Source organism: Platichthys flesus, chromosome 5 (assembly GCF_949316205.1).
Source record: "Platichthys flesus chromosome 5, fPlaFle2.1, whole genome shotgun sequence".
Lineage (NCBI taxonomy): Eukaryota > Metazoa > Chordata > Actinopteri > Pleuronectiformes > Pleuronectidae > Platichthys > Platichthys flesus.
The window spans coordinates 13,534,778-13,561,383 of NC_084949.1; the positions used below are offsets into that span (position 1 = coordinate 13,534,778).

The window sequence follows — 26,606 nt, forward strand, 5'->3', positions numbered from 1 at the left end:
GCTCTCGATTCTGATCTACGACTCATCCAATTTTAATTTAGTATGAAAAGATTGTGACAGAGAATGCTTCAAATATTTGAGTGCAGTTGCAGCAAGACATTTTTTGTTATTATCATTGTTTAATCAATTTTCTAATCTAATGTTAGTTTTAAAAATAAATCTCTTGCATGACATCTGTAGATTTGTGTGTTATTGCTGGAGGTTTAAAAAAAGGAATGGTTATAGTGTTTACATTGTTACTAAACATTGCTGTGTCATGTAGATTATATTGAACAAAAATATGTTTTACTGACTGACCATTCTAATTATGTTGTTTTATGTTGTCACTTGTTTAAATGACTGTGTCTGTCATTTTTGGAAGTTTTTATAATGTTTGTTTATTGGTACACCGAAGATAATTTTCCACTTGGGTGGACAATAAAGTTATATTCTATTCCATTTTATTCTATAATACAATACAGAACAAAATCTGAAAAAATTATATTAGATATTTCTAATAAACTGTGTGTGTGTGTTTGCGTGCACCAAACCACTTAGAGCAGATTCCCTCCGAAATGTGTAACAACAGAAGGTTGGAAACCAAACGGGAGACTGGTATTAAGCCAAGAGTGAAACAGATGAGAATGATTAGATAACAGATCAAAAGCCTTTGAAGGGGCACGTGTTTGTTCATCTATGAAGCGCTTATAACACATAAAACATTTTACACAAAAAAGAGGCCAATAAAGAGCCTCTTGTTTTACTTGTGAGTCAAACCCGGGTCTTTGTTTGTGTTTTTTCGTCTTTTGTCTCGGGTGAGTCTCATCCTCTGTTTGGTCTGTAGATTGCGTCTGATTGCACACATGCTGGGTTATCAGATGACAGAATAAATGGAACGGGTGTAAATTATTTCCAACTTGAAAGGTGACACGTTTTCACAGCAAGATTAAAGACTTGCAACAGTTTCCAGCAGAATCACTTTGAAGAAAAAATTTCTTCAATACACCTCCTTTAAAAACCTTCAGTGTAATAACAATGTACATGTTATGTCTAGAGCGGTCTTGGCAAATAATTTAGTATAAAGCATCAGTGACAAACATCAATATATAAAAGCCAAGTATTATCACTAAAGCAACTCTTCACAAAAATGTAATCTGAGATCAGCTTGTGTAAAGCAGACAAATCAAAACAGTCAATGTAGTCAAAACATTGCTACTAATAATAATCAACACAATCAACACAAATGCAGGTTTAAACAGCCAGCACAAAAGTTTTTCATGACAGTTATGATACTCCCTGCCTCGTCTGAAGCACTTTATTACCTGGATGTTGGAAAATGGTAGATAAATATTATTTCCATCTTTAACAATTTCACGAGTCCATTTTATATTCTAAATCTTTAAATGAGTTCCTCATTTGTGAGTTGAGTGACCTTTCATTTATCTAACCCACCTTCTCAGACTCTAGATCGTTACTTCTTTCCCTCAAACTCTTTCCGTCTCATTCCCTCACTCCGATTGGGAAATCTTACCCTCCTTCGCCGAACTGTCTCTGTACAGTGCATCTGTAAGATTAGCCCACCCTGCTCTCAAGCACAAAAGTGTGTGTGTCAGTTTGTGCGTGTGTGAGGTCCTGCACTAATGACAACCTAAAACTCCATCCCATCAAAGACTGGCCAGTGGCCTCTGTGCTCCTCATGCAGATATAAATGTGGCCGGTCTGCCAATCACAACCTGACAACATGTGCTGGACATATGGAATACACTTTCAGTACAAACACCATGATCTCACACTCAGACAAGGTACTTACACTCTCAAATATACACACTCACTTTGGTGCACACACACGCACACACAGAGTTGTGTGTATGCGTGCCCTGAGACTAGTGTGTATGCTGCTAAAGAACAGATGTATGTCCACACACATAAACACATAAAAAACGCTCAGCGGATGAAGGTGCAATCTTCCCCCTGCGCTTAAATGGGAACCACATTTGGGTTGAGGTAGACTTGGTAAAGTAAGTCCTTCCACTCATTATTTGGGATGACCCATGCTACCCTGAGGCTGAGGGGAACGCGAGGCAGCTCTCTGCTCGTCGGCCCTTTGAACGTGGCCTCCAAACCGGAGCGGTTAGCAATTAAATAAACACAGGGGGAGATTTGTTCCCGCCGTCACTTGCGTTAGCCAAAAAGCAACCTGCCGAGCCAAGCCTGAGTCAGTGTAAGGTACCATTAAATGGCAGGGAATCCTTCGCCCGGAGCCAAAGGGACTGGCAGCTGAAATTGCAGAGGTTCCCAACCACCAATACCACCAACACATATGGCTAATGTGCTTCCCCTGGACAATCTGCCCACAAAAGCTCTCTGGGGGAAAATTACAGCGCAGTATCAACATCACTTTGCCGTTAAATTGTACACATACCACACGCACTAGGCCATTCTCCCCAAATATAGCAGCGCCTTGGCTGTGCAAACAAAATGTGGACGAATCACAACATCCTCCTTTAGAGCAGGTAATCCAGTGAGGTAATACTGAACAGTGGTCACAGTAACAGCTCCATAATGGCTGATACTTCAAATGATTTATGAACTATTTCTACACACTGTCACCTCGTGCTCCTGTTCATTTTACAGTTATAATGGAGGATTTTCCACATAATTCTCATGAGCATGACCATAGTAACAGTGCAGCAGTGACTCCAGTTATGTAAAAGGCTGCTTTCAATGACTACATCTGTCATTTCATTATGCATTATGAGCTGCAGGACAAAATGTTATTAACATTTAATATATGACATAGGATTTACATTAAAGAAGACAAAACTGTAATCACACAATATTAAGGTTAATACATTTCATTAGATTACATTTCATTTAGCTGACTTACAATAAGTGCATTCAACCCGAGGGTACATACCAAGGACGACAAGAATCAAGACAGTACAATTTCTTCAAAATAAAGCAAAACTACAAAGTGCTATAAGTAAGTGCCATTGAAGTGCGACTAAAGTGTTAGTTTTCAAAAGTTGTTAGTATATATGAAGGTGCTGGGGTGTAACGTGTGACCATGTCCTGGATGTAGACTGGACCTGATCCGTTCACAGCATGGAACGCAAGTACTAGTGTTTTGACCCGGATGCGAGCAGCCACTGGTAACCAGTGAAGGGAGCGGAGGAGCGGAGTAGTGTGAGTGAATTTAGGTTGGTTAAAAACCAGTCGAGCTGCTGCATTCTGGATAAGCTGCAAAGGTCGGATGGCAGTAGCAGGTAGACCTGCCAGGAGGGAGTTACAGTAGTCTAGGCGTGAGATGACCAGAGCTTGGATCAGAACCTGCACTGAGTGAGAAGGGGGCGTATTCTCCTGATGTTGTACAATAATAATAATTATAAACCGTTTTTTTCAACATAGTTAGAGTTAGAACATACCAAATTTCACACACTCTTAATCATAAGTTCCCTAAACAAGTCGGAATTTTCTTTTAAATCAAGATCCGTTAATTATTCTCTAAGAAATTAATGAATGAAAACACCAAAACTTTGAGTATGAGTAGTTTTTGTATAATCCTGCTAATGAAAAAATGAAGACGAGAACATAACCTCCTTGTTAGAGGTTATAATACGTTGTATGAAATTAGGGAATTCTGAGGTCAGAGAGCATCACTCAAAAACTCTTAATAAACCCATAACTGTATAAAAGGCAGTAATAAGACCAATCCCTTCAAAGAACACAGTCTATAAAGTGTTTGTTTCCAAGTGTTGTGTCATCTAGCTTTACAGACAGTGGTGGGAAAGAACCAGTGAAATCATACCTCCCTGTATTTGACTCCCCCTCCTTATTAGAGTACATATTTTCAGGGATACTGCTCAATTGATAGCTTGTGATAAAGAGCCAGTTCGGTGGCCATGCATGTTGTTGAGGACATGTGGCGCAGGGAGTGGAAAGGAAACAACCTCGCCCAGTCTCGGACATCTGGATGTGATCCGGGTCTGCAGATGAGCAGAGCAGAACGGACCACACCCTCTCTCCTGCATCATACTGGTTCTTCTCAAGGTGCTCTATCACACACACAGGGTCTGCTGTGGGTGAACGTGTGCGTGTGCTCACAAAGGTGTCCCCTATACGACCCGTCATGGCGAAACAGGCTCGCTTAAAATCTTTATCTTTAGATTCAAAACATTTATTTTGATTTCATTAATTAATGATCTGTTTCCACTAGGAGAAAGTACGAGAGATAGAGAGAGAGAGAGAGAGAGAGAGAGAGAGAGAGAGAGAGAGAGGGAGAGAGAGAGAGAAAGAGAAAGAGAGAGACCCATCTATCTCCATCAAAACCAACTTCAAAACTACTCTGTGCCTAAAATACCTGCAGTCTAATTTGCTTTCAGGAGTGTGTTGGCGCCAATGTTGTGCTAAACAGGCAAAACTTGAGTCGATCAAACTTTCTCCTTTATTATTTCAAGCTAAAATCACCCCAAAGAAACATAAGCTCCCACAAACATGCAGAGTCAGGATCATTTGATCCACTGAGCAGTGGGGTAGAGGATTCTAACTGTACCCTGATACCCCCTTAGAAATGAGTCAATATGGTCCATGAAACTGTGATAACCTCAAGTCTGAGAAAACACTCAGTCATCCAGGTCATGGTATCTTCATAGGTACGAGTGTACTTAGGCAACTCAACTTTCTTGTGTTTTCTGAAGACGTCAGAACTGAAGAAGCCTCTTGGGTGAGATGTAAAACATCCTCAAGAAAACACTCAAGCAAGTCCAGTTGCCTTCGTGCTCTTGTTCAAACTCTGACGATGTGATAACCTCAATCACATACACCTCAAACGCAACGGCATGAACTGTGCTCAAATACATTTTCTAAAAAAATCTTGCTTTAATCTGTTTCCTATGCGCTAAACCCAGAAATAGGACTTTCGACGTCAAATCCAAAAGTGCAATGACCTGCCTCTCTGTCAATATTGCGTTGTGCATATAACTGGTTCTGTATATAAAATCAATAAATATTACAGAGTGGATGCAAACGGGAATATACTTTTGTTTTGAAAGGCAGTTGAAAAGAATCTTCATTTCAATGCGTGAAGAAATGTCAATAGTATGCAACAGAGTTGTTGATTTTCCACGACCTGATAGTTGCTTGGTTAGTGCAGTGAGCAGCAAGACCCCGGTTCTGACTCCCGGGCCACGTCCTGTTACTTTCCGATAAACAAATAATCTTTAATAAAGCTGTTCTGTCCTGTGTTGTCACTCATCAGCCATGATCACCTGTAAATAAGTTACTTTTTAAATGTTCCCTGAACATTTCTGTTGTGGTTTCAGTCTGAACACCGTGCACGAGTCTGGAATCGCAAACCTTGATCACATTAAACCTTTGTCATATTCGTTAATTATCACAAGTGAAAAATGCTAAATCCGACCAAAAACGGGTCTGACTCACCTTGACGTACAGCTGCTTTATATTTTTGATAAAACCAAATTTATTTCAGTTGCAGCCAAACTGTAAAAAAAAGATAAGGACAAATGACATACCTATATGTAAATAGTAAGAATAAGGAAACATCTCCTTTAATCTACTTAAAGAGCAGCAAGACCAAAGAACAACAAGGAGTTAGTCGTCCGTCATTTATCGTTCTCAATCATTCACAACGTCTAACATCACTCAGCTAATCTGCTGGTCACACGACGAGACGATGTTCTCATTCCTCTGGTGACACAATACTCGTTTGAACATCACAATCATGACTCTGGAAAACGCTACTCACTATTACCAGCCTCAATCTCAAACAGAGCAAATCAAACAAACAATGAATCAATCCACAACTGTGACCACGCTGACTTTCTGCTGAGTGTCATCATTAGTACGGTTTATTTGCTCACCGGGCTGTTTCTGAAAGCAGCAGCAGGCAGGGGGCTGAGCTCTGCCGTGAAACTGCTGATGTCACTGCGTTGCTGCAGTAAGTGCCCCGCTCCTCTCAGCTCTGCTGTTTATTTGGAAGTCATTAGTGTTGCCCAGCTTGGCCCCCGCTGACGCAGAATCAAATCACTTTTCTAATTATTAACCAGAAACGAAGACCCATTATGGTAGCGAAGCCTATTTAGTTGTTTTTTTAGCAGCTGGCTTAAAAAGTCAGACAATGATTGGCAACTAACACACAATTGCCTGGGAGTAATCAGGCTGGAACACAAGGTGCAAAACAATCCCATTACCAAGAGGTCACTAACTTCATCAATGCAACAGCAACGTCTTTTCATGTATAAAAGGTGCATCAATACACCTTAAATCCCTAAAGAGCAAAAGAATGGAAACAACACAAATGACAACTACAAAGAAAAAAAATTGCCTGATAAAAGTATCAGGTTTCCTTTATACACAGTTTTTTTTCACTCATGCTGTATTACATTAGATACTATTGGAGGTAAAGATATGAATTGATTTGAGCCTTTGGTGCAACTTTAGTTATTTGTCATGTTTTAACATATGATGCGTTGTACAATGTCCTTGGGTGAAAGGCAACGTGAAATAAAATGTATTATTGTTATTCAAATCAAAACATCCACTTTTCTGAGCTCCAAGTCTCAGACAAAACCAGAGTGCACATGTGGTCAGACCTGTTGCGGTCCCTAAATGAAAACATCTCTTGGATCCATCGACAATTTGTTCCAGACCCTCGTTTCAAATCCCAATGAAGGTCTGTTTCTCTCCAGTCGCGGATATACAAATTAGCTGGCTGTGACTGTGTTCTCTGTGAAGATTGGAGAAATACCAAGCAGCCTGAAGTATTTCTATCAAGAATAGGAAAAAAGAGGTCAGGACATGGAAAAGGCCACAGTTGTGTTAGTTCACCTGAGACCACATCTGCTAGAGCTGTCAGAAGTCTGGATGTGGAGACAAGTACATGGTATGAATGGTCTTAAGTCATTTGAATTGTTAATGAACTCTGAGGAGCTAATTTAGTTCATCCAGAAGACCCTGCTGCACATTGTTTATTCTATTGATCCCGCCTAAGCACATCACACCTGATGAGGCTGTGAGAACATCGATATACAAAACTGATTTATGCTAAATTTACCTCTACAAAGGCTGTTGTGTTTTCACCATTGTCTGTTTGTTTATCAGCAGGATTATGCTAAATCTGCTCGAAAGATTTCCACCAAACTTGGAGGAAGGACGGGACATCGGCCAAGAATTCAACAAGTCGACAACAATTCAGATGAAGCCCTTCAAAATCTGCCTCAAACTCTTGCCGCCTCTTTCAAAATTAGCAGTTTTAACAAGCTAGACACTGCCTGTCCCCCACAAGTACAAGACGTGGACTGATGTCATGCTCTAATCTGAGAAATATCAACAGCAATAAAGTGAGATAATGTTGACTTTTCATGGTGGGGAGGGAGAAAAACGCAGATACAAGTCATTTCAGTCGGTATGTGCTGGAGGATTTTCTGCAACATTTAATGTGGAAATGAAAATATACTAATCTTTGGGAGCATAATGTTAGAATTATAAAAAACCTGATGACAGAACATTGTCGAGCTAATTTTAACCGTGATGGCGGAATTTGTTTTCTCTGGCAAGTAGGATTGGAAGATACTACAATCCCAGGTCAGCTTACTTATTTCTACATTTCAGTCCATTGTGATGCGGTTCAGATTGAGAGGGGAGTGACTGGGGGCTTTGGGTTCGTCTCTAAACCTCTGAAAAGGGTCATCTTCCTTGCTGACCTCAGCCGGAATTGTCTCCCGAAAAAGGAAATGACTGCAACCTCCACTGCACTTGGGTCATGAGCTCCACTTGAGCAGCCAAACTACAAAGAGCTTAAACTATTTATAGGAAAACACCGCTCCAGAACAGTGATCGGGGGGGAAGGAACCCCGCAAGACGGAAAGCGCACTGACGCCAAGGTTACGCATCAACTGTCAAGGTCAGCAAAGACAATTTTTTCCTGCTTTATAACTAATAACTTTACCCTGACTCTCAGAAAAACATTAGAGTATCCTCTTTTTTCTGTGTAGATTTTGACATTGACAAGTAAGAAACACAGCACATACAAAGCTGTATGAAGCAATAGTCATCAGAGAACAACAATTCATTGAACTATATCCTCCAATAACTTAAAATACAAAAACTGGATTAACTAATAAAAAGAGAACATCTGGACCTTCTGGGTGTATAGAGCAGCAGACACTAAATAGATTGAACCATATATCACAAAAAGTCTTATTTTCTATTAAAAACAACTGGCATAGTAAAAGTATTTGTAATAAAATAAAAGTATATAAAATAATGAAATTGAACGGCAGCTTTTCTGGTTCAGGAAGCTGGCAATCATGGGTGAGCGTACACCGTCAGAGCTCTACTCAACTAATTGATAGACATTGTTTTTTGTCTACATGGAAAAACAATCGCTCAGACCCCGAGCCCAATAATAATGCAAAGGGCGCTGTTGTTGAAGTTGTACGGTGTTGCTTTAAAAAATTTCACGTGTAAAATTGTACTGTATGTGTTGTGATTCTTGCCATTTTCCAAATACCAAAGCATCAAAAAATTACTTTTTGTCGGTAAAACCCAAGATTACAATAGCAGAGTCATTGCTTACAAACTGTACTCACGTGCTGCCTGTCAGGGTGACTGAGCTTGTATATGGTCCCAGGAGTTATCCTCCTCAACATCACAGAGGGAAAGATGGGGCGGTATGTCAGAATGAGAGTTTGGGGTTAGCTCTACCTGCCAGCGCTCCCAAACTACGCTGTGTTTACTGCCTTCATGTCTGTCTCTGTCTCCTCAGCCCCTCAACCTGTTCCGGCTGACATTTCACCAAAAACTAATAACAATATTCTCAAGATAAATTAATTTAGAGTGTAGAGTAGTGTTCAAGTCAGGGCCGGGCAGGAACGGCTCCATTCAGGCCCATTTTAAATACGCTCCAGTACCTATAGTACCTGCCAATGTAAAAAAAAGATATGCGGTTATCAAGATACAATTGTGTTGATTTCTGTACTTCATCTTGACAGTATAGGGATGCCTGTAACATATTTTTAAAAAGTTTGATTGCTCCATGAGTGAGAAACTCACTGAAAGATGGTGACATGATGACAAATTTCAAAACATTTGAAACAATTCTGTCACTGATATAAAATTCTGAAATGTTTCACATGGGGTCTACCGAGATATGAAAATGTTGTCATTGATTATCGTGAACATTGGGAATAAATTTATCCAGAATTTCCAGTATCTGTTGACAGTAACACATTTTGATGCACTGTGGGCTCTGTGTTTATTTTAATATTTTGTATTCGTCACATCCTCAAGGTCAGACCTGAGTTTAATCAGCAACATCCACATTGCATCAAGGTCCCTTTGAAAAAATTTTTCAGGTACTAATTTCAGCATCACCTTTGGTTCGTTTATCAGTGCAAAAGATTTTCTCACCTCGACCACCTCTTACCCTTTCAGGTGATGCCTCAGCCTTACTTGTGATAGCAGATGAGTCGTATCTTTCTTTTACCCCTACTACACAAGTTGTATTGCCTTTTGCATTGCATCCTGCCAATCGGCGAACTCGTCTTCTCCCAAAATCATTTCCCTTCTTGCTTACTTGCAGCGAGGCTGGTCTAACTCTGAGTTAAAGTTCTCCCATCACCCAGTCAGGTTCTTATTATTGGAAGCACTGACATCAAGCTGAAAAAACAAGGAGAAAAACAAGTCGGTCGGAGCATTAGAGCAATGATCCGTCTCCAGTTCAATACAGTAACAGGAGAGCGGGCTAAAACAATCAGCTTTCTTCACTTTCTCCTCCTTTCTCCACTTGGCGTCGACCAAAACGAAACATCTGCCTTCCTTTCCCAGCAACGGAAGGTCGTCTGTTTCCACGGAGAGATCACTCCGTTATACAACCTCTGGACTTGGTTGGGTACAAACGCTCAGACAGGATATTACAAGAGAGTGCAACACCTTCTTCTCCCGACTGGAAGCCGGTGGCCAGGATAGAAACAGACAATAGCTGGTATATGAGAAAATCCAGATGAGGGTTCAAAGCCAATAAAACCATTTTAACTTTAATAATCTTTCTGTTGAAATGTATAACTTTGTTGCTCTTTCACTCAGAATAGCAGATTTAATTGGCCCACTCATGACTGAAGCTCTGAGCTGTGGATTCCGGGTCGAGGTTGACTGACCATGGAGGGAGAAATATCAAGTGTAGAGTCTAGCCCCTCCTTCTGCAGTTTGTGTGAAACCACCACATGTCCTCTAATGTAAGCCTCACCACTTATTTGCCCTCTAGCAAGGAAGTTATGTTTATACCCCTATCTATTTATTTGTCGGTTGGCTTTTTCAAATTACAAAACAGATTTCTACGAAACTTGGTGGAAGGATGGAACATCGGACAGGAAATTACATTCTGGCACTAATCCTGACAAAGGGGCAGATCCATGAATTTTCCATCACATTCTTTAACATTGCGGACAATGAGTGACACCTCCGACCTTAGTGAAGGTGTCACTTTCTCTCCCTGCTTGTCAGAAGGGAAGCTGATTTGACGAATGTATGTTCTGGCCTCACTTAAGCACATTACGATTAAATCAAACAAAAGTCCAATGACAACCTGGTACCCACAAAGGTTGTCCGTGCAGATGATTTCTTGCCTGAGGTTCTAATGTTTCTCTCAGGAAACCCATAATATCAAAAAGGAGCTAGTTCACTATCTGATCACCATAAATAAGAAGTTTCAAATGATTTCAAGCTTCATTGATCAGTATATTCCCACATTGTTTGCCGGGTGGATACTTGATGATACACGTGTGCATCCTCTCTTTGTAGAAAAACTCTCTGTCAATAAACTGCTAGAATCTTCTGAGAGCGATGCATTAAAGGATCTAATTGTTCAACAGTTGACAAATGATCGTACACAAGTGTAACGTCTCAAGTAGCAGCTTTTTGAGCAGGTAAAGCGTCTGGAATGATGCAAGCCATTCTGTGTAGCACTTTGTACAGTATCTGTGATGGAGGCTATAAATGGACGAGTGAGAAGCATTTAGTCAGAAAAAAGTCACAACGCCATTAGCCCCGAGTAGATTCAGTTTCCAGAACATAAAACTCTAACTCTGCAAAATTCAATGAATTTTAGAGAAATGAAGTATCACTTTGCGGGAAGTATGACAAATGATCATTGGTACTGGACATGGCTGTGACAGAAATATGAGGTCACTTGCTCTTGTAATTGTAATTTGTGTGTGTGTGTGTGTGTGAGTGTGTGTGTGTGAGTGTGAGTGTGTGTGCGTGCGTGTGTGTCAGTGGGTTGAGGGTGTATCACTGTTCAGCAAAGTTACATGAGGCAAGTCGTTCCATTGCAGGACAAAAACGTCTGATTGCTTTCACACTACCGCATGTAATGGGTCTGGAATGTTTTTGACCGATATGTTCAGACACACATGCACATTAAAACTTTACCATTCTGTTCCTCCAGCTCATTGCCAATCTCCCGGCCCATTATCTTCTGTCGACTGATGACAGCTGCTAGTGCATCCAGGCCTGCATCCTGGGCTGAGAAGAGAGGGAAAAATAGATTTTTTAAATCACACGTTTGAATTGGACACAGAGACAGAAATAATGTAGTGCCAGAAAACAACACCGAGAAAATATTCAAAGAAAATAGTTCAACGTGACTACCAAAAGACTTATTTGCACAAGAATCAGTTTGTGATTTAGTAGCAAGTAATGCTGCAATCCTTCTTCTTTTTTATTCAACTGCAAGAAGGGAGCAATTACAGCATACTCTGCTGGTGATATAATGAAGCAACTACTTAGGAAATAGGGATGACAGGCTGTTGGGGGTCCAGCTCAGTGCCACATGTGAGTCATTCAGTACTTTACCCCACTCAGACCTACTCCTGTTATTATAAGTGTGGTAGACCAAGGTGGAAAGGAAAAACAGGAGAGGAGAGAAAAGAAAAGCTGCAGCCTCTGTCTGTAGGTTTCCAAGTTTGACACACTCTCAACCACAGGATCTTTTCACGACCACAGGTTCGGGCACTCACCATTACCGAACTCCCCCAGAAATCCCACAGGGAACTCAAAATCAATGTGGTTCAGTTTCACTGTCTTGACAGGAATCTCTGATCCCAAACCGACAGTAACCAGAGTCACAGAGGAGACATAGCAATGAAGTGTCCCATGGAGACAGGTGAACTAACGTCTGGATGCTCAACTCATGTCAGAGCATGACAAAAAGGAAAAAGTAGACAAGGGCTTACGGTATGTCTTTTAGATGATCACCTTTTATATGTTAGCATAGATCTGCAAAGCCAATACAGCTGAGTTCATGTCTGGTGTACAATACACTATTTATATCTGTTGTAGCTTATCAACTCCTCCTGTGGGGTTTATTTTACATCATCTGTCTTTAAGGTCCAGTATTTTTCAACTTGGGCCCTATGTTTATAAATGTGGGTGTGTAAATGAGTGGCAGTGATAAAACTAAAACACTTCTGGCTGCTGCTACACAGCGGCATTGGCTATGATGTAATCTTATGGGGCAACTGTGACAGTCTGTGGTATGTCCAATAAAAGGCTTTCATTGTTATTCCGGGAACTTACTGAGTAACATATATAGACAGCCCAGGCTGAGAAATACTGGAATTCCCCTTGAATATGTGCCCTAAAAGATGATATACTCTTGTTACATTCATTAATGATAGGGCTTTCATGCTCAGTATATTGATGACATACATGCTGTTTGAGGGCAAATATTACCCCACTAATGCAGGACAATGCTAGAGCTATAGATGGTTGCCATGTAAATAGTTGCTGTTTAATGTTGATTAAGGAAGATTAAGGAAAATATTATAAATTTTGGCTGGTATGAAACAATTGGTCATTACCTTCAATGATTCGTTGTTGATGATGTTTGATTTCCCCAAACGACAGCCCTCTGGTCTCTTCTGATTCGTTGACCAGCCAGGGGTTGGCTGTAACACCCCCACTCGCTCCTGCACCTCCAGCCATCAACGTTGACCTGCGAAACATCATCATATCAAGACTTGGTTTCACAAATGTTTCCCACAGCTTATAAGTTATTTTTTCTAAAGTACAGACTATAGTAAAAAATTGAATTTGGAGAGGATGACATTATTATTCCTACTTAAAAAGCAGAGCAAATGCTGTTAAAGTTTCAAAGACAAATCACCCAACAGTGCGCCGCAGCTGAAAGTAGATTTTGAAAAGTGCTCTCTGTCAATCACCGTTCCAATGCACAAGTCTAAAACACTCATCACGAATCTGTTAGATTTGGCTGTGGAAGTAAACACAGTCAATGTGTCTGGCTGCAATTGGGGTAAAATACACATCTGTGTAACTCATACAGCAAACACATCTGTATGGAGCATGTTCCCTTTTTCAATATGGCACTCTTTTATATCAACAAAAGACTTCAGATCACAGGCGAACTATTTATTTGCTCATTTTGTCTTTTAAGTTTCTGAATGATTGAAATTTACCAGGTTAGCTTGCGCTGTGTGTAAACAGTGGATGTAAATCTGTCACAGGAACGTGGGCTGCTGGGGAGGTTTCGCTCTGACGAAGTGACAGACCAGAGAACTCTCTGTACTGCGCTGTGAAGTGCTAATCACTGCTGTGTGGTTTGAAAAATATTCTTCTCCTAATAGCTTAAAGCTGTGCTTCTGACCCCCTCCAGCGGCTGTCTGGCGGTGACGGGTTCAGGGTTTCTGAGTAGAGCTGGATTTAACCAATGTCGGCTGAGAGTGAAGGGGAGGAAAAGTGACCGGAGCCGCAGAAGTCTTATCAGTGACAATCGAAATAAGTGTCAATTTATTCATCCATTAACTTTACCACTAAAACCTTTATGGGGGGGTTGGGGGGAAGGAAATCTGTGTCGGTCACAGTCAGACTGAACAGCGGCAACACCAAGAGAAGTCCTACCCGCAGCAGTGGCCGGTGGTTGGTGGCCATTCCATAAAGATTTTACTATTCAGCAGGCAGTCAGGATTCAGCACCCCCCCCACCCTTAACCCATCAGCTCCAATCTGTATCTTCGGGAACCACTCCCAACCCCCCCTGGTAGGAATGAACTAATCACCTACTGCCTACAGCCAATTTGAAGTCACCAGTTAATCTAACCTGCCTGTCCTTGGACTGTGGAAGGACGCAGCGGTATATAGATAACACAGGAGAACATTCAAACCTGCTACCCTAAAATAACATTGAATAATACTACTTTAAGAAGGCTGCTTTAGTATCAATATCCAGCTTGCATAGATCAGGGATATAAACACACTACTTCAAATTGAAAACCTAAAAACTTTTGAATGTTGTTCTTTTGCTAAGCTCCTGTCTTTTTTTGCATGATGCAGCTTTTAGCTCAGCCCAACTCCTGCATCTCACAGTGTGAATACTACTTCATACTGCTTTTGAAGTGGTCAGTAAAGCATTGTGAGACAATGCACAAAGCTGGCTGAGCCTGATACCATCAGAGGAGTAGGTGAAACAAGGCGTTCGGTGTAATCTCTCTGACATGTTTGATTACTATGACGATGTGTGCCAGGCCTCCACTTCCTCTATGCAAGTTCCCAGTGTGTGAAGATCCAATTAACCAGTGAGTGGGGAGTGCCAAAACCAGTCAGGCACATCTCTTGGCAGCCACAAAGCACTAGACTGCCGCCACCGGAGCCTGAGCAGCCGGGTCCTGACTGAGTGACTTGGACAGGCGAGATTTAACTAATTACAACTAGTTTCACTGCAATCGAATACAAAGGATAGGTTAGTGAATAACTGAGGAAAGGTTTGTCAGAGGAGCCACAGGGTGAAAAGAGCCTTAAACTCTAGGCGCAATGGTCATTTGACTTAATCTGAAATGGAGATGCTTAAAACACATTGTTTTCAGGTTAGATTAAAGTCCCCTCTGCTACCTCCTCGACTGAAAATGCTCACAAAATAAGAGAGCAGCTTAGATTATCCAAGCATGGCCAATCCACCCCACTCGCACATTCTGTCAAAAACAGAGCACACAAAGACCACACAGTGGGAATGGGTCTTACCCAGAAATCTAAATTACCTACTACATATCAATATTAAACTTAGGTCACAATGAGCAAAGTAAAAACCATACGACCACATAATTACAGTGTGCCAAACTAATTTATTGGCAGATATCATCTGAGATTCTTTTTCTTTCTACAGAGCCTTTTATGTTCTAACGGGTGTGTGGTCTGTTAAAAGATGAAAGTCAAAGCAAAACAAAGCTAAGCAGATCAATCCCAAAACCAAGCCTCGTTCCAAGGCCTCAATGAAAGTGGTGCACTACACTCGGCTGATCGGATCAAACCGCTTCGTCTAGTTCTACTATCATTTCAGTTACTGCTCAAAAATAATCTATGGCCATGAAGCAGGTTTTTTTTTGTCACGGGACAGACATAAGAACCTTGAGTAGGATCCTAAAAAAAAATACATTATATCATTTCCTCTTCCTGTCTAAACAAATATCACCTAGCCAGCTCAAGGCCAAACCACACACAAAGTAATGACTGTCTGCTGCCAGAGGTTCTTTAAAGCTGTTACCCAAACACATATGATGACACATGATGAGGAGGGTTACAGTCGTGGCATCAAGCTCCTTGGTCACATCTATAACAATGACTGTATATAAAGAGGGATGACATGACAGCTCCCGAAAGTGAAGCCAAAACATCTCAATCACCCTCAGGCGGCTGGCTGTGGTTAAAGTCATAAACACTGCCTCCTCCAAGTTATCAGCTTGGACAAGGGCCATTATTACACGTGTAATACAATAAAAAGGTTTCTGTCATTGTAGGTCCTTCTTATCACATTGATGTACAGACAAGTGTTTATTCTTTATATATTTGATTTTTTATTTGTTATTTCATGCAATAAAAAGGGGCTGAGAATTGGCCTTCTATACAGTCCTTGGTCAACAGGTTCTATAAAATAAATGCCCAGTGGAGTGTTATTAACTGTAATATCCCTCCTTCCATCCCTGTTCATTAGCACACATACAAAGAGTCATGTCTCCATGACTTCAGAAAACATTTTGTTGAGTTAAATATATTTCCAGGAGACTAACTCTGGCCTTAACTATGACTATAACTTGCCTAAACCCAACCATAACTCAGGCTAACCTAAGTCCAAACTTGTGTCAAACAATAGGTCTCCATTTGGAACATTTAACTACAGACTCCCCACAACATGAGTAATTTACATTGACATAAATATGCACACGTGCTTGTGCATGTGAGTGTGTGTGTGTGTTGGTGTGTAGGGGCCAAATGTGTGATCAACAGTGCAAAGCGAGCAAATCTCTTCATGAAGAATTAGCTATGAAGTTAAGCGCCTTGTCAAAATGGCAGACAGACGGGCTTCCTTCCAAGTGATAGCACAGGGAGAGGTCATGGCACATGGGTCAGACCGGATGTGCAAAGACTTTCACACGAAGATGGTGAACACTGGGAGAAAACAAAGCCTATGACCTTTCTGGTCAAGGAGATAGACAAGAGAAGGAGGATTCATTATTTTTAATTGGGCAATCAGTGCTAGATTTTACATTTTTAAAGAAGATCTCAGAAAGGGAATACTGTTCGACAGCGACATATAGGGGGAAATATTCCAGGAGTTTATTGAACCAATTAAACAAAAAGCTTGTCATTAAAGCCCATTGCTTTTTTTGACAAACATCTATGTGCACAATTACAGACTGCAACCTGGCTTTGTTTCTGTGCATAACTCACCAAGTTCCTACCTTCAACACTTTTCAAACTGTTTAAATGAAGAAATATAGTCCTTGGTGCAATCTCAATCATGACAGCAGATAATGCTTTGTGAGATCTGAACATCTAGTTGTTCCTCTTATTTAAGATTAAATGTTCTGCCTATATTTAAATACCTGGTAGGTTCTGGCTCTGCGATGTCTCCCTTGAAGGTGGCATTGACCTGCTTCTCTCTGGTTAGCAGGTCATCGATGAGGTTCTGCCTCCTGTCAGCTTCTGACTGCATTCTGAAGAGGTCGTGTTAAGGTCATGCAAAGGGTCACCATCACTTACAAAACCCTCCTGAGAGAAAACTGTTCAGGTGTTGGGGTTTTAAGACATGTTCTAAAACACTCTGATGCACTCTATAGGAATACAACTGCTACTGCAAGTGAGGGAAACCTCAATCCCAACATGTTGTGATGGTCTGCAGGTGAAAATTGTGGAGCTTATACAGTCTCTTTTACACTCTTTGTCTAAAAATCGGTTTATCTATAACACGCAATGATGTAGGCCTCAAATTAAAGGTCAAGGTTGACTGGCCAAAACAGAATCACACCTCTCAAGTTTTCAACAGGGAACATTTACCATTAATTGCATACCTGGAAATGAAATATTGTTGACAATGAAATCGTAAACAAAAACAACCAAACAGGATTAAGATGTTGAAATAATATAATAACATTCAAGAAATAAACAAGTAGATCGAGTCAAGCCATTCAAATAAGAATTCAATAAGGATTAGGGTTAGGGTTAGAAAACTGTATGAAACTATATTCAAACATAAGTATACTGTGGTCCCCTGGGACGGGTGGTTTTTATCTTTTTACAACATTTGTTAGATAGTACATTTTTGTCTCCATTCCACAATATGTGGATTGTGAGAGACACAATGTTGATGTAGCCTCTATATGTTGTTATGGTTATGATGAACAAGAAATTAATATGCTTGTTTTTCAACTGATTACATGAGAATAAATCTTTATTTGTAGAAAGTTTTGCAACATTCATCAGTGTTGGGAGTCATGTCACAAGTATAGTTGGACTATTGTTTACGTGCGTCTGCCCTGGTGAAAGTACAGTAGTGCATTCCCTTAAATTTTAAAGGAATTTTCTCTTTTGCTTTCATTAAGGATAAGTCACTGTATTTTATGCTAATAGTTATAAAATATGAGGCATTGAAGCTCCTTTCCTTATCATTTAAAGAATTCAACCAACGTTTATCATGGCTGTGACTTAAATAACTCTGGGGTCATTTCACTCGATCAGAAAACTTCCTCAGCAACATAAGCCCTTCTACTGCAGCGAAGGTCTCATGACCTCCACCCCTTTTTTCAAAGAAAGGATACATGCGTCGAGATGAGGAGGCTCGCAACAAGCCCTCTTTGAGCTGGGCAATATTCTGTTTCAGCTTCTGCAGTGACGCCCGTAGCGTCATGTTGATCTGAAAAGAAAAGAAAAGACAATGACACTGACTGACTTTAAGACAAACCTGACTATTTCCGGAGAAATTTGAAGACAATTGTATTTTCGGTGGAACTTTGTCTGTGAAGGAAACACCTCACCTTCGCGGGGTTTCCCCCTGTCCTCTGTTGCCTGTTCCGCTCATGAATGTTTTCTGCGATTTCCTGTGCCAGGCGACAAGTGGCATCGTAGTTCTGTAACCTACAAGTGAAAGAGCGGGCCAGAGGGGTCGTGAAAACAGAGCCATCACTGTGTTAGGACAAGCAAACACAACGATAACACAGGAGGCAAGAAGGTGATTCATGTGACGATGAAGAAAACAAAGGAGTGAATCTCTAGAGTTGTGCAAGGGGAAGATATGTGTGTTTCCTAATATAGTGCAACCTATAAATACCTGAAATGTATTTTATCTTGAACCTACTGCAGTATATCCCCTCTAGCTCCATTTTGTTAAGCAATACTTCCTTAAGAGCATCGGAGAGATAATGTTGCGTCCCATTCATCATGTGACAGTTGTAGCATTGCTCCATTGCTCTCGTTCGACTCTAGTAACGTTACTAAGTTTGAACACGAAGAGAAGAAATAAAAGCTTAACTTTGTCCCGGTCAGTTACAACACGAACAAAGACGAGTGTGTAATGTCTTGTTGAAGCTGCAAGTCGTTGTGTTCGGCTAACGTTAGCGTGAGAGTCTATGGGGAAGAGCTAGCTGCTGCTGGCTAACAGGCTACAGAAAGAGGAGCTTCCAGGGCTGTGGACGTCTTTTTAAGTCGCACATATGACAGTCGGGTTAAAGTATCACAGCCGTCGGACTCGTCACGTACCACAGATCCTGAGACATTGTGATAAAGGTGGTTTACGATGAGAGAATCCAGCTGGTTCGCACTATCCGACAGAAACCACCAGCTGACTGGGGCTTGTTTGGGTGTGACGTCACTACGGCAAGAGGAGATGGACGTTTGAGTCCAGGCTCACGTTTTTTTTTTTTTAAGGTTTGCAAAACAATTTAAAATCGAGCATTAAATAAGAAATGTTGTGCACTCGATTCAATTTCTTAAATTTGACATGATATTCATATAGATATAGTTTATGGAACAATCTCAACAAAGAAACCAAATTCTCAAACAGAAACATTATATTTTAAAAAACAATTAAAGCCACTATGCTGAGGAAATACAATGCAATTTGTAAATTAAGTTTTGTTTAATTTTATTTTATTTTGCGCCAGGCAATTCATTTTGTGAGTTTCTTTGAATGGTATAAAGTGACTTGTAACATGATTGAAGCTTTATGGAAGACATTTACAAGTCAAACACAACTGCACCTCTAACATTTAGCTAAAAAAGGAACAAATGTTTTTAATACCTTAATGAGCCTTTATTAACCTGAACATGTGATTAAACTGAAAGGCCTATCCTATCAAAGCATTGACGATCGGTATCTGTAGACATGTAAATCATCTCTGTGGAGACTCAAACTCCACAACTGGACAGTTCATGATGCATGGCAGTCGAGACAAGCAGTATACTGTGAGCATTTATTCCTTGCACACAGCCCTATTCTTCCTCTTCTTTTAATTGATGAGGTGTGAATTAAGTCAACCTTTAAGAAAGAGCCTCCATTTTTGTTTAAAAGCCTCTGACCAACATGGCAGGTGACACAGAAAATTAAAATAAAGTTGTAAATTCACTTAAAGCAATGACAGCATGCTTCCTCCACTCCTGGAGGCTTGAGAGTTTGTTTTCAACTCGGCTACATGTGACACCCACATATGATATAAGTACGTGACGTGTGGAGGTTTTATGTTTCACAACCAAACAGTAGTCGTGTTTGGATCAAAACACATATCTGTTGTGTAGAATAATAATAAGCTTTAGAAGACTTCTCAGAATAGATTCAGTTGGCATTTCAATGAGACACCGGTAGCAGGTCCACAGAAAGAACAACATGATCTTATCGACTACCTTATTTGTATTAATGAATGTTTTGATACATTTTGCTGGGGAAAAAAACAAGTTTAAAAAAACAGAATCATGCAATGTGTTAATACCAATAGCAAACAGGTGATTGTTTTGTGTGTAACTTTTAGGGGGGAAACAGTTATTAACATTGTTATTAGTGCAAGGTTATTTAAAGGACATTTCACGTCATTGTTTTTATTAAAAAGTTGCCTGTGTTTTGTCATATGATCTGGATATTGTTGTTTTTTTGTAATTTGGATCTGACCCTGATTTCACTGTGCATGACGGCCAGAGATGGAAGGCTCTTTTCTCAGAAAAAGACGCTGTTCACTCTCCGTGACTCAAATCACCACAAACAAACCCTGCTCGTCTCACGTGGCCACAGCCCACAGGCTTCTATAAAGCCCTGATCCTCGCTCTGTGCAAGAGATACCCGGAGACGCGTTACCTTCAAACCTGCTCTTCTTTGAAGAAGAAGTCCGGACATGATTGACATCTCGAGAACACCCGAATTCTCCCATTGTGGAAATATGAATTCGGTTTCATTCCACACGTCCTCTGAACAAGACTTGGACTGTATCACAGGAGGAAGAAACAGGCACAGATCTCATTCCTATTACAGCCCAGAGGAAAACAAGAACTGTGGTGTGCAGACGCAGACAGAGCAAACCTGTCCAAGACCTCGCTCAAGGTATGTTTCTGCTTTTAAATAAATAAATAAACTTGAAACATGTCAGTTATTGGAGCAAGGATGAGCAGGCTTGTTTACTTACATTTGTGTGGATTTGTGTTTTAGTGTTGGAGCAAAATTGCAAGACAGATCATGGCACAAAACATACACAGACACAAAAGAGTATAAGTACTATTGAATAGATCATTAACACTGCATCAACTGCTCAACAGGTCTTTTTACAGTTATGAGACACCAGAGCTTAGCAGCAACAATGACGTGGGAAACTTCAACAGGTTCAGTCCTCTGAGGCAGAGAGCAAGTTCCCTACAACTACATCAAAAGGAGAATAAAGACAAGGATGGAGCCGGTGTTCGAGTCATAGCCAAGAAGTCCAAGTCTAAACCAAACAAGGTGTCACCCTCTGGAGAACTTAATGGTACAAAAATAATCTTTTATAATGACGTGATATTTGAAAATTCCACCAACACAAACAAACGGTGTTTAGAAAAATACAAATTAAGGTATGTATGGATGTTTTTCTTGTGTAGGCAGTAAAGGCAATCTCAAGTCAGTGTCGATGATAACTATCTCCGAGTCGGACAACTGGGAGATTAGTTCCAACTCGGGAATGAAGTATGGACAGTTTGTGGACTGGGAGAAGATCGACCCTGAAGCTGCGCAAAGGTACCAGCAGATCCTGAGGAGCGAGCACCAGCAGCTGAAAACTATGGGCCGAGAGGGATTCTGGGCCATGCCGCACACACTGAGGGCCAAGGCTTACTATCACATCATTCACAGCATCAACTGCAGGTAAAGTTGAGGCACACTGAACATCATAAATTCAATATGTTACCTTTCCGTCAAATCATCTGAATGTGGACTGATGTGATATCTGCAGCAGGGCCATCACCTCAGACAGAGATGATTACTATGATCTGGCTAAGAAGCTCTTTGGAGAACAGAAGATCAGCCCCCACCCAGTCCCAGAGTACATGGAGGGAGAAGAAATACCCAGGTACTCTTTTGGTATAACATTTGTTCATGTATCCTGGACATTTTGCTGTAATACATTTATAACATGATGATAAATGAAGCTGTTCCTGAAAAAAAAGTTTGTGTGACATCAATTACAAAATTATTCCATAAACTCTCAATATAACTGCAGCCCTGAGCAAGATTTTGATCAGAAGAGTTTAGTGACCATTATGGTATTAAAGAAAGAAGTGATTATGTAAAAGTGCCACAGCTCAGTTGTTGCTCTCTGTCATATTTGTCAATTACTTTTACATTAAAGTCTCAGCGATTATGATGTCTGAATAATAATAAAACTTATCTAAACAAGGTCACAAAGTGCTTTGCAAAGAACCAGTTAAAATCAAGCATTAAATGGTTTACATATAAAAATGTGTTTTATATGTACAGTGTTGGCAAATCTTATCTCCTCAGCAAACCCTGGCCACCCTTAGTTACCAGCCTTGACTTTGGAAAGTGTTGGTTAGAAGATCTGAGATAACGATTTGTAGCTTAAAGGGAGTTAGCAGCTCTGTAATATAACTAGGGGCTAGACTTCACTGAGCTTAAAAGCAATTAAAGGAATCCTAAAATCAATCCTGGATTTAACTGTCAGCCAATGAAGGGAGGCAAGAATTGGATAAATATGAGCCTCAGCAGCTTTCAATACCAACTGAAGAAGAGACACTGACGATTGACTGGTACATGTAAAAAGTACATTGCAGTATTCCAGGCGTGAGAAGACAAAGGCATGCATAATCTTTTCCAGGTCAGGAAAAGACAGAGCTGATTTGAGTTTTGGCTATTTATGGTTCTATGGCCTTAAAAAATCTATTTGACACATCACATGTAATATATACTTGCTGTATTTGCTCTTTCCTTGCAGATACTGTCTGAACAAAACTGGGCTGAACTCTGTTAAGAAGATTCTTCTTTGCCTCGGGAAACACTTCCCGGACATGAACTTTTGCCCCATCCTGCCTGCGTTGGTCTCCCTCATCCTCCACTTCAGCCAGGATGAAGCCGAGTGTTTCTACAGCGTCTCCAGACTCATCACTTACAATGACCCCAACAAGCGTTACATCGACCAGAGCTTCCTCATGTACCGCGCCTCCTGTATGACCTTTGGCGACCTTGCAAACAGGTGTTGCCGCGGCATCCGTAAGCTCATTGCTAGCTCTCATCAAAACCTCTTTGAATTTTACTCGGACTGGATCATGTGGATTTTTGCTTACCTTCCCTTCACCTACGCCATCAGAGTGCTGGACGTCTACCTCCTGGAAGGCTACAAGGTCCTATACAGGTTTGCAGCTACGGCTTTTTCACAACAATACCGACAACAATATGATTCCTCATGACATAACCACACCTTCACAATCTTTCAATTTGAAGGGTGGCATTGGCCCTGCTCGGCCTCTACAAAGTGTCCGTGTCGTCTCGAGTGGCCGACGTGGAGGACTTCAGAACGGACATGAAAAGGTTCGTGCAGAACGTCGCTCGCCACTGCACGGTGGAGAAGCTTCTAGAGCAGGCTTTTGGGATCCCGATGGCCACGCGGAGAGAGCTCAACCTCCTGTTCAATGCCAACAAGGACTCTCTCATGCAAAAAGGTGTCAGCATCCACCAGAACAGGTTGGTTCATACAAAAACTGATGTAGAGAAGAAACAGGGAGTAGTATCTTGTAATGAAATTGATGTAATGTACAGAACCTTTTATGATAAACAGGCATATTTGTGAAAAGGCACAAGCTATGTGTGATTTCAAATGTTGAAACCGACCCAATTTGAATCCCCGTTTCTCATGTCATTACTATATTTGAATGTTCCCAAAGGCAGACGGTGGAGACAGTGGACTTCTCAAACTTCAGCTCCAGTGTTGTGACAGGGACCGAGATGAGAGTCGTCTGGGCCTGGATACCCGAGCGCTTTGCCCTTTTCAGTCCCATTAGGCTGTTTAGTACGGCTGAACATGGAAGAAGCCTCGCCTCGTAAGGATCTTTTATTAAATGATATAATCCCGCTGAGAAACTATCAATGACACTAAAAGCTGTTGTTACAGACATGATTAATGACCTGAGGGGACTCTTCCACTGTTAAAATCTTTCTATCTTGTCATCCCATACTTTAATTAAATGAGGTTAGGTCACCATGGATCAATAACCACTGGACACCTTGTCTCAGCCCTTTCCAGGCACTAGTTACGCAACAGAAAGAGGCACTGTGTTTTCACTGTCAACATGTTTAGTTTGAGTGAGAATGCCAGGTGACTTACAGTTCACTGGTGTGGCAAAGGTACATGTACACAATTGCCTGAAGTTGAAACCAATACTACCTACATGAGTGTTTAGCCATCGATTACTTTTGTGACACACTGTGTAGTAAATTAAAGAAATCAAATGCTGCCTTGAAGAAATGATAATCTCTTAAAAAAAACATTTTTGTTTGAGTTCGGAAATTTCACATTAAAAGATCTTAAATTTCAACCTTCTGCTATTTACTGCTATAATATTGGTATAATTACTATCATATATAAATATATATTATATACTTTATATACTGTACTATTTTTTATATACTGTCTAACAATAACATTACCATCATATCATCAGTAATATTACCATCAACTGCCACTGCACCTTATCTACCTATTTATCTTGTGTTTCTGTTTTTATTCTTTCTACCGCAATATTTTATATTTTATATTTCATATTTTATATTTTATATTTTATATTTTATATTTTATATTTTATATTTTATATTTTATATTTTATATTTTATATTTTATTCTATTGTATTGTATTTCATTGTATTCAAATGTACCGGCTGCTATGAAGACTTAATTTCCCTTCGGGGATGAATAAAGTAATCTATCTATCTATCTATCTAATAATCAAGCTTGACTGACATGGACTTTTGTGGGCCAATGCCAATATTAGGTCAACATAATGTTGATACCAATAAATAAATGAACAAAATAACTAATTAACCAATTAAATAAATAAGTTGACAATCATTTCTAAGATGTTGTTTTCAAACATGATATTTGACAGATTAAACAACTTTATTTAAACTATAGTAAACATGCATTTATTTTTTCATTAGGGCACGAGCACTGACAGGCAATGACAGACAGTGAGCCCTATTGAAACTGTAAGGATTGTTATTATTTTTATTTTTTTTCAGGCAAATGATTTGGCTTTTTGGGGGCTTTAACATGCTCAAATTCACACCTCCTGCGCAGGAGTGAAATTTTGTAAAATAAATATATATATACTGATTCCAAAATGTCTGTGAAAGCCTCATATCTACAGATTTCTATTGGCCAACTGAAAAATTGCTTATGTTTTCTCTCACACAGACTCTATTCTCATGTGGAGGGACACGAACCAGCAGTGTTAATGATCAAAACTGTCGATGAAGAGGTAATGTGACGTGTTGTTACACTTTAATCTCAGATTAGCATTTAAATGCTTTGATGCTAATAATGATGATAATACATTTTATGTTGTGATAAAATATACGTTTTCTCATTCCACAGGTCTTTGGGGCCTTCCTGTCAACGGACATGACAGAAAGAAGTAAACATGACCATGAGGGACTTACATATTTTGGAACTGGGGAATGTTTTGTTTTCACGGTGAGACACACTCCTGCAAATAAGATCATTTATGGGTTAACTTCATAGTTATTCATACAGTGTGTTCACTGTAATTCACTGGAATGCCTTTCAAACTGGAACTGAGTGTCAAATAGAAATGTGATTGCTCTTTCAGCTTCGTCCCAGCATGGAGCACTACCAGGAGGCTATGATCAACATCATGACCAGAAGAGCTTCCCCACAGCAGGTTCGCATCAGCAACAGCCCCCCCTCCCAGGTATCCATAAGCGGCAAGTCGCCAATAACCTACGCTACAGCCACCACAAATCTGACCTGTCCTGCCGGGACCCCCCAGGACCCAAGCTACCTGACCATTCCCTTCACTGCCCCGTCAGAGGAGCCCACGACTGCTAAAGAGCCAAAGAGGCCCAAGGGACAACAAGCCTTCATGTTCATAGCAGGAAACGACCGAAAGCTCATCATTGGTATGTCAGTTGCTGATATTATCAGACTAGAAGAACACATAGGCCTGTAAGCTGTGAGTACTGATGTATTTATTTCTTCTTATAGGTGGCGATGGGGGTCATGCTCTCTGCCTGCAGGAAAACCTTGAGGGAGGATACACAGAGCATTGTGACACATTCAAGAGCATCCCACTCTGCAAGGGATATTTCAAGATCCAGTCCCTGGAAGTGTGGGGCATCCAGAACTCTATTTCCTTTTCCCACTCTTCTCCCTCTCAGTAAAAAAAACGAAAAAAGAGAGCGAGAGAGAGGGAGAGTAGTAAATGTGTAACGTTTGCCTCTCAATGCAGAACCAGTTTTTGCTGATGCTTTTTCATTGGACTGGATTTTTTTATGTTATTGTCTTATTTATTTTGAGAAATGCTAATTTCTGCACATATTGAGAGGCAATGGAGGGAGATTCGACTTGACTTGATGTCTGCAAGTCAAGTTCATTTGTATAGCATATATAACTGAGCTTTAAAAGCTTGCATACACAGTTGTTCGCATAATTATAAAGTGTTAGGAGTTAAAAGAAACTGAACCAAAACAAAACCCCTCAGCATCTTATCAGAGATCGAAGGATGAAACATGATATTAAGTTAACATGTTGAAGTAATTACTTTGAACATTAAATTAAATTGAAC

At 40.4% G+C, this 26,606-nt stretch overlaps 2 protein-coding genes across 3 annotated transcripts in view; one reads left to right on the forward strand and one right to left on the reverse strand.

The window, feature by feature from the left end:
* stx8 (syntaxin 8) overlaps window positions 1–19,164 on the reverse strand; it is a 39,181-nt gene extending 20,017 nt beyond the window's left edge. Inside the window, exons 1-6 of the mRNA XM_062388741.1 lie at window positions 19,038–19,164; window positions 18,317–18,416; window positions 18,101–18,195; window positions 16,889–16,999; window positions 12,858–12,991; window positions 11,428–11,520 (exon numbers count right to left, since the gene is read on the reverse strand). Coding sequence (XP_062244725.1) covers window positions 11,428–11,520; window positions 12,858–12,991; window positions 16,889–16,999; window positions 18,101–18,195; window positions 18,317–18,416; window positions 19,038–19,054 — 550 coding nt within the window. The 5' untranslated portion in view covers window positions 19,055–19,164. The remainder of the gene's footprint in view (window positions 1–11,427; window positions 11,521–12,857; window positions 12,992–16,888; window positions 17,000–18,100; window positions 18,196–18,316; window positions 18,417–19,037) is intronic.
* A 1,464-nt stretch (window positions 19,165–20,628) lies between these two features.
* On the forward strand, window positions 20,629–26,606 carry LOC133953258 (TBC1 domain family member 24-like). Of its 2 annotated transcripts, none has more exons than XM_062387075.1 (11): window positions 20,629–20,865; window positions 21,078–21,283; window positions 21,396–21,657; window positions 21,746–21,862; window positions 22,745–23,161; window positions 23,251–23,490; window positions 23,691–23,846; window positions 25,217–25,280; window positions 25,397–25,495; window positions 25,632–25,941; window positions 26,027–26,606. In XM_062387075.1, the coding sequence occupies exons 1-11, from the start codon at window positions 20,660–20,662 to the stop codon at window positions 26,200–26,202; spliced, it is 2,253 nt and encodes a 750-aa protein (XP_062243059.1). In that variant the 5' UTR covers window positions 20,629–20,659; the 3' UTR covers window positions 26,203–26,606. The 2 variants fall into 2 exon arrangements, with proteins under 2 accessions (XP_062243059.1, XP_062243061.1); XM_062387077.1 differs by having other exon boundaries at window positions 21,749–21,862.